This window comes from Anarrhichthys ocellatus, unplaced genomic scaffold (genome assembly GCF_004355925.1).
Source record: "Anarrhichthys ocellatus isolate YVR2014 unplaced genomic scaffold, GSC_Weel_1.0 scaffold10, whole genome shotgun sequence".
NCBI lineage: Eukaryota > Metazoa > Chordata > Actinopteri > Perciformes > Anarhichadidae > Anarrhichthys > Anarrhichthys ocellatus.
Window position 1 is genome coordinate 651530 of NW_022280040.1, and position 9104 is coordinate 660633.

Consider the following 9104-nt stretch of genomic DNA (forward strand, 5'->3'; position numbering starts at 1 on the left):
GCAAGAGAGGGCTGGTGTGGAGGGGAACCTCTGAATAAACAGTTCACTGGTGTTTTCAGAGATGTGACGCTTTGTCACACCCTCAGTTTGGACATTTGCACTCTCAAAGAAAACACAAAAATTATCAGAGAGTGCAACATCAGTCACAGCTGACATCACCTTTGGTGATAATTAGGTCCAGAGAGTGACCCCTGTTGTGGGTGGGTCCTGCCACATGCTGAGTCAGATCATAGTTATCAAGGACACCGCATAGTTCTATAGACCCTCTGTCCTGGGGATTATCAACATATTAAAATCACCAACAATAACAACACAGTCAAAATCAATACAGATTATAGACAGCAGTTCAGTAAACTCATCAAAGAAGGTTGCACAGTATTTAGGTGGTCTGTACATATTTAGGAATAAAGCTTGAGTGGAATTGAGAGCCACATATTCAAAAGAAGTAAAATAACCAAAAGACATCTGCTTGCATTGAAGAGGATCATTAGATAAAATAGCAACTCCACCTCCTTTCTTGTATGCTCTTGTTTCACTCATGAAACTGAAGTTGTGAGGTTTTGATTCAATAAGAACAGCGGCACTGTTATCTAAGTTTCAGTTAAAAACAAAAAGTCCAGTTTGTGCCTAAAAATAAAATCATTGATTAAAAATGTTTTTCCTGACAGAGACCTGATATTTAATATAGCTAAGTTTAATGTGTTTAATTAAAGCTTTATTTGCCCAATTTATTTGGACAGGCTGACGAGGAATGAATGTTAAATTTGATAAGTTTGCAGATTTACTATTGTTTCTTCGCAGCCTCACCTTTCGTTTTCTATAAACTACTAGGACAGGAATTGAGAAGACTAGCTGCATAAGAGCAGAACGTTTCCATTGACATTTTATGAGGAAATATGTTATAGTTGACACTAAGAGCACCCTGTGGGTACACTTTCTGTTTCATAAGAGAATAAAGATAATTTGGGTTTAAAAAAACATCTTGTGAGTCCACAAAATCAGTCTCCCATTCAGCTATAAATTAATAAAAAATGCACATGGTGGGGATCAATAAAAGTGGATTGCGGATTATACAATATCTGGAGACGAGCCAAAGGTGAAGCAGGAATGTCTTTCAGCTGCAATATTTCGTAGAAATCTTTACAGCAACATTTCAATAAAAGAGAGGACAGAGGACGGAGGTCACCGCACAGCTTTGCCAGTCCCCCAAGACAGACAGGAGCTTTAAAAGGAGTGGTTTGCGCTGCTGTTGGCCACAGTATTTATCCAGACACCTCCGCGTGTTAAGCACTGCGCTTTCAGCAAACATGACTACGAACAATGTCAAGAACGCAGAGGAGAGCCCGGAGTCCTGCAAGGCAGAAGTAAAAGGTAGGTCGAGTTTGTACACTATTGACTGACCGGCACATGCACTGACTTTTATTACATCTCTGACGGTTTGGTGGTTTTCTGCGCTGCTTGTCGTTTAGGGAGTATTCCCAGCTGGCTGCAAGGCACCCTGCTGCGCAATGGTCCCGGCATCTTTTCTGTGGGAGTCACGAGCTACGACCACTGGTGCGATGGGATGGCCATCATGACCAGCTTCGCCATTAAAGATGGTTGGTCTTTTTTTTTTTTTTATCGCACAGCTTTTGATCACCATTTCGTGTACTATCATTCACATAATCTGTGAAGAGACACTAAATGCCTGCACGTTTTTCTTTCAGGTGAAGTGACTTACAGAAGCAAATTTCTCAGAAGTGACACCTACAAAGCCAACATGACTGCAAACAGGATAGTTGTGTCTGAAATGGGAACAATGGCATACCCAGACCCAAGCAAGAATTTCATTTTTAAGTAAGCAGTCTCTTATTTTATTCAAACCACATGTCACCTTTTAGTTATTCCTCTCATGCATCATTGTTGTAGCCTTACTTTATATCTTTAAAAACGTATAATATAGTTGCAAAATATTTTTGCTTTGAGTTTGAGTTTCCATTGTTTATTTTTATGCAACAGTGCATTATATTCATTTTAAAACTTCTATTGTAACATCTGCAATACACTCTCAAAGTGTGTGTGTGTGTGTGTGTGCGTGTGTGTGTGTGCGTGCATCTGCAACATGAAAATAATCAGTCTTGTGAGAAATCCCCTGCTGTGTCTCTTCATGTTGTGAATTTATCATTGAGATGCAAATGAGTCACATTTCTACAGGCCCCTCAGTCGGAGCACAATTGGTCTTTTTTTGTGTTGGATGACCCCCCATTCCAATATATAGCATTTCTTCTTCCTTTTCAGGGCGATTACCTTTCTCAACCACACAGTGCCTGACTTCACTGACAACGGCGCAAGCAATTTCATTAAATACGGAAAGGACTACTACGCCACCTCGGAGACCAACTACATCCGCAAGATTGATCCTGCGACACTGGAAACTCTGGACAAGGTACAGTCATACGCTGACTTTACTCACCACTGATCACTATTAGCACACATCCAAGTGAAGTGTTGATCTCGAAGCTCATGAGTTGCTGAACACACAGGTGGACTACATAAAGTACCTGCCGGTAAACTTGGTTTCGTCCCATCCGCACTATGACAAAGAGGGCAACACCTACAACATCGGGACTTCAATAGCAGAGAAGGCCAAGACTAAATACATACTGTTCAAAGTCCCTGCTGTTTCCGAGAAAGGTACGTAATCCTCATAACCCGCTCAGCGTTGCACTGACACCTCAGTGCTTTCTCTCTACAGCACACCATTATGCAAATGTCTGATTGGACGAGAGGATCAGATGAAGTACAGCCAAGGTGAAATGTGCCTGCTGCTATTGGCTCCTTCTCTGAATTTCAATGCAGTGCGGTCCAACACTTCTCAGAATTACATTATTTTCGCAAACATTTGCAGACAAAGTGTTCCATCAATCACTTCAAGGCCAATGAGATGAAAACAATGCATTGACACAATTTGAAGTGTCTTTTTCTTTAACTTTTGCTCTTTACTTGAAACCTTCAGACAAAGACCAGGATGCCCCCGCACTGAAGAATGTGGAGGTGATCTGTACGGTCCCCTGCCTCTCCCTGCTCACACCCAGCTACTACCACAGCTTCGGCATTACCGACAACTACTTCATCTTCATCGAGCAGCCTCTCAAACTGGACATCCTCAAGATGGCCACGGCGTACATGAGGGGAGTCAACTGGGCGAGCTGCATGAAGTTCTGCCCTGAGGAAAACGTAAGTGGTCACTGTGTTTCATTTATTCTCTTGTATATCACTCTTCATATTCAAACTACTGAACTAAGTATGAAGTGTGCACTAGTCTACCAGCGTTATGGACAGAAAATCCTGGGTTAACATAACTGTCACGGTCTGTCTTCAATAGACTCTGATCCACCTGATAGACAGAAAGACTGGCAAAGTGGTCGAGACAAAGTACTACACTGGACCAATGGTCGTCTACCATCACGTGAATGCTTTTGAGGACGACGGTCACGTGGTCTTCGATGTCATCGCCTACAATGACAACAGCCTTTATGAAATGTTCTACCTGAGCAAGCTGAAGGAAAACTCCGGGTTCCAAAATGATGGCTACTGCAGACCGAGCTACAAACGATTTGCACTTCCCATCCAGTCAGACAAGGTGGGGTTTTTAGCAAAAATTCGGGTTGATTTCATCCTGAAATTGAGAGAAGACGTTCCTCTAACACTTCATTTTGAATTTCTTTAACTGTGTTTTTCAGGGCGTGGCAGTTGGAGAGGACTTGGTGAAACTCAAGTACACGACTGCCAGTGCTGTGAAGGAGAAAGAAGGCAAACTGATGTGCCAAGCAGAGGTTTTCTGTGCAGGTAAAAACCAATGCCAGAGACACTCAGAGCAAATCAAGTCATTATTGTTAAAGTGGTATTTCCTACAATGGGTCTTTAAGAAAATGTATTTGTTCATACAACACACAAAAACTGTCATTTTATTTCCATTAGGTTTTGAATTACCACGAATGAATTATGACTTCAACTGCAAGAAGCATCGGTTTGTCTACGGGAACTGTGTGGAGGAGTCCGTTCTGGCAAAAGAGGTAACGTTCCTTATTGTTTTTAATTTGGCTATTGCGCAACAGAACCGGTGGGAACATCTGTCTTTGCGATTTTTTTTTACAGTCTCTTAAGTTTTATTTTCCAAGAGAGAACCGAAACTTGCAGACTCTTGAAGAACAGCTTTTAAACACGGGGCTATTGGGAAAGAGATTCTTCCTGGCAGCGTTGTTTATACAAAGGTAGGAAGCACAGTGCAGAAGTGACAATTACCAGTTGACCCAACAGACGGTAGGAAACACTTTGATGATGTGAGAATTAGCGGTTGCCCCAACAAAGACCAACCACTTCTTGGCTCTGGATGCAATACCCACACATCCTTTCTCCTAGGCACACTTGTACATCAAGGTACCTGAAACAATGGAAAGACGTGATCAACTCTGTAAAGCTTCAAAGTCATGGGTTACAAAGCGCTGTGGAAAAGAGCTTCCCTTGTGTCTCACTGCATTACCCACAGTCCGGAGGAATCGTGACAACAAAGAGGAAGGAACAAAAGGAAACTTCCTTGTTCAGACAATTCAATATTTTTGTTCATTCCCACTTGATGCAGAATTCCAACAACAGAAGAGAGCTCTGGCATTTCTTTGAATGGTGCTTGTGATATGGATTAAAAAGCAACACGAGCAAAAGGAAAATTATAAAACGTTATACCGATGCGATATGTCAGGCTCATCCATTAAACTGAGATTGTCTGGTGACCTTTCCAGGGTGTACTACGTGTCATCAGGGATCGGCTCAGGCCGCCCACGAACCTTCAAAGGATGAACGGGCATTGAAAATGATTTGATTTCTTGATTGTATTTAGTCACTCTGACTATGGCCAGCCCAGATAATACTAGGAAAAGAGTTGAAGCCAGTTCCTTCTGCCTACTGATAGTAACAAGGTCTATTTTAAAACTTTACAGCTCTTTTTTAAGTATATGGCTTGCAGTTGGGGCAAAGTACTGCACGGGTGCTTTGCTTGTGTAAGATAAGCGCTCTGAATATTTGGCAATTTCTTAAATGACTGACAACTTAAAAAAAAACTCAGCATGTCAAAAAAGCATTGACATGCCGTAGTTTTCTTTATTAGATTTCCCTTTCAACATAGCTCCCAAACTTTTTAGAATTAAAAATATAATACAATAATATATAATTAAGTGGCCATGATGCCCTCTGCTATGTCTGTAAATAATTGCAGATCACAACCCATCTAAAAATGTGAGCAAATATTAATTCTTTTTCCTAATCTATTTGTTTGCTCTAGATTGCCAAGTTAGACACAGAGACCAAGGAAAGGGTTTACTGGAGTGAAGACAACTGCCTGCCGTCAGAGCCTGTGTTCATCCCCAAACCAAATGGAGAGTCAGAAGATGATGGTGAGAATACTGTGTGGTGTATGGCATGTACATGCTAATATACAGCTAGAGAACAAATGGATGGGAAGATCACCCTATAAAGATAAGATCCCTCACTGATTACATCTGTATTGAGATCGTAAAACCAGTCGTAATTTGAGGTGAATCCTTCGATTTTTGACATCCTGCTTTGCGCTCTAACAATAACCTCTTCCCCTCCATTCACAGGTGTTGTCCTAGCATCAGTCATCAACTCCAATACAGGCCAGTCTAGCTTCCTCCTGATTCTTGACGGCAGAACGTTCAAAGAAGTAGCCCGAGCATACGTGAACGCAACGCTCAACAGGGATATGCATGGACTTTTCATCCCACAAGAAAATTAGTCAGTTCTTTACATGTAAAACGGTGCTGTGTGGCACACAGGAACAGACAAAAACAATCTGCTGAATAGCGTGTTTTGAGGATGTACATGGTTTAATTGGTTAACTCATCTCTGTAAAATTATAAGATTGTATTAAAACAAATTTGCAAAACAAATTTTTATTGGTGTGTTTATTTAAACAAAGATTTCTTTTTTTTTTGATTTTTGCGTGGATCAAAATGTTGTTTAAGCATGTATATCACTATTTGGTATGTAGTCCACATTATTGTATTGTACTGCTGTGAGATCATTGTATTTGTGCTTATTCTTTTCATAAAAAAATAAAAAAATGTACATTTCTGAGACGTGCTCCCATTCTTCATTTACATAAGATTATGATAATGAACCCAACCAACACTCCAGACTCACAGTCACAATCAAAATATCAAATATCAAATACCCTGAGCAAATAGCTGCTCAATACACCATATTCAATTCATGCAATCCTCTACTGCCACCCTCCCGACATCCCTTTTGAACTTGGGTGTGTTCCAATTTCCTTAAAAAGCCTCCTTTTCATGCTACCTTTCCTTCATGGCTGCTGATGTGAGATTAGATGCGATGCATGGTGAACACAGCATGACCTCGAATACCAAAACCATCCCAGTTTGACTGTCATAGTCCTGAGAGGAAAGGGAGGGAAGAGGAAAGAGGCCATTCAAGGTTTTTGGGGCAGGCGTTAGTGTTTCCACTAAATTAGAATGTTGTCTTCCCTCCCCTCATCGGCAGTGATGTGGCTGAATCACTTGCAGGGAACCGAGGACAGTGATTGGACACCTACTGTTTCTCTGCTCTCCTTGCTGCATACGTGTGCTCCCACTATCAGTTCTCACGGTTGACTATTTCCAATCTCCCTAAATGATGTTCTTGTTTATTTTGGGCAATGGATCTCCCAGCCAATATATTTACATATATCTATCTATTGAATTTTGGGTGAACTTGCCGGACGCTATGTTAGAATTGCACTCCGGTGTTTTCAAAGTTAAACTGAACATCAGGTGTGATTTCTCAGAAACCACTGATTCAATTGGAAAGAAATGCGTGTAAATAACGCTGCAATCTGGCTCTATTAATCTTAAATTGATTGGTCAGACAGGGTCCGTCCAAATCAAGATAAACACAGGACGTACAGTGTTTAGTCAGTGACAATATTGGTCTGCTCTTTCACTCTGTCAACATGATCAAGGCCAAAAGCAACGCAGCAAAAGAACAGCTTTGTTCTGTTTCATTGGCTGGCCCCCTTGTTTCTTGTTGTGCTCCTGCACACTGACCCCGTAACCTTGCAAATATAAACCAGCCCTGTTTGTGCCCACCGCCAGGCCTCACCGATGCAGCCACTATGTGCTTCTACTAGATAATGCATCCTTATTTTCAACATTTTAGAATCATGTTTTATAAATTCAAAATACTGTATCGGTTTTATTCTACGTCTTTACATACACATGGGTATTAAATGTCTATCATTCAGTTTTACAATGCAAATTACCTTGATTTCCATTTCTCTGATTTACTATGTGAACATTTTGTGACTTTGTGTGTAGTAAGCCAACAACTTCAAATAGTCATTGTGAGACTGACTTCTTGCTGTCATTCTGATGGTTGCCAATAGATTTGGAATAACATTTTTGAAATAAGGTTCTACTCTTTCCATACATCGTATGTGACATGCTAGTAGAATTGGGCATTTTTACATGACATGTATAGCTCAAGAATAACTGAGGCAGGTATAGTGTGATTTAATGACATGAAGTGTTGCAATGTATAGGTGACCTGGCCTCAACAAACACCTACGACCTAATTACATTTGCTTCCAGATTGCACAGTTTATTAATATATAACTGGATAGATACTGTGGTTAAAGGGCTCTGTGATGTTGTAAACTATTATGTTGAGTTGCTAAGTGAAGGCTCTGAGTTACCTTAACTGCTTTCTAGGAAGCAGTGTTCTGGACGTGTCTGGGGCTTTTATTGTGTCGGCTATAACTGAAGAAGAGGAAAAGGGACAATGTGCTACAGTGTTTTGTGTTGAAGAGTAAAGTTGTTGCCATCTTGGTGCAGACTACGGAACCCTGTGTTATTATTTTATTGCCATTCTAAAGTATAGGAGCAACATGAGTCTACAATGTTATTGATATTGTCATTACAGGCCTATTCCATTCAATTGAAACTGTTATTATGTTTTACAAAAGATCGTCTCATTGAAGCTCTTGTGGTGTTAATATTGTTTTCAGACAGCCGGACCTAAACCCTGATAAAACCTGAACTTTGTTTTTAAAGTTATGCAGTAGCCAGTAATTAAAATAATACTGAATGATGCATTTCATTTCCTATGCTTCTCTCACATCTTCTGTTTGACTTTTGACCCTAACAACATAAGCCTATACACTATATCTTCTGTATAACAGCTTCCCCAATATACAGAAGGCGTCTGTTCTCAGCCATTAGATGCAAGTGGCCCGTTGAAGGCCTATAGCATTCGTGGGATCAGAGAGACAAAAAGAAGCGGTTGTTTGAGTCCACACATGTCAGTTTAGCTGCCCTCAGCTTGAGTCTCCTCTTCTTTAGCTGGAGAGCCCTGGCTTTTCTCAGTGTTTTCTCCCTCATCACCTAACAGACAGAGAGGAAGAGGGACAGAGACAGGGACAGTCACTTTCATGCATTAGTAACTACTTGTGAAGTCAGCGATGCGAATGAGGTTGGGGTAAATCAGCGAGTAAGTAAGTAATCAGCGAGTAAGTAAGTAAACAGCAGGAACAAGCAGTCACTAAGGTAGAACCAGTGAAAAAAAAAAATCTTAAAATGATATCTACCCCCTTTCTTTCATTGAAAAATCCAGAATATGATAGTTGCTTAACAGGGCACAAGTGCAAAGAACACAACACAGACATAAGACTCAGCAACAAGGATCTATGACAACAACCTATAAATAGCGTGCTTGGCAGGTGAGGCCAGTGGGATTCCCACCCGTCAGCGTGAATGTTGGGAAAGACCCAGGACAGACCCAGATTCAGCACAATGGATAGGATTATAACTTATATGCAAACATTGTCCCTTTTAAAAGTCAAAGCACCAGACATAAGATGTCACCTACTTCACTGAAAAAATAATGATCAGTGTGCAACTGGAGGTTTCAAGTTTTCCACATTACACACTTGCTCAACACATTTTTGAGTGGACAGGGACTTTAATTGTGTCTATGCTTTTCCTCCCTTTGTATACATTCAATACCAATTCTTGCAATAAATAGCTGTATACAAAAATGAAAACTTTAGGCGT

General features: G+C 40.7%; 1 protein-coding gene across 1 annotated transcript; it reads left to right on the top strand.

The window, feature by feature from the left end:
- Positions 1-1261: 1261 nt before the first annotated feature.
- bco1 (beta-carotene oxygenase 1) lies at positions 1262-6033 on the top strand. Its single transcript, XM_031850268.1, has 11 exons — positions 1262-1371; positions 1470-1598; positions 1707-1836; positions 2278-2425; positions 2523-2673; positions 2996-3216; positions 3365-3622; positions 3723-3828; positions 3961-4055; positions 5318-5429; positions 5637-6033. Exons 1-11 carry the CDS (start codon positions 1308-1310, stop codon positions 5789-5791), a joined length of 1569 nt encoding a protein of 522 aa, XP_031706128.1. The 5' UTR covers positions 1262-1307; the 3' UTR covers positions 5792-6033.
- The last annotated feature ends 3071 nt before the right edge of the window (positions 6034-9104 follow it).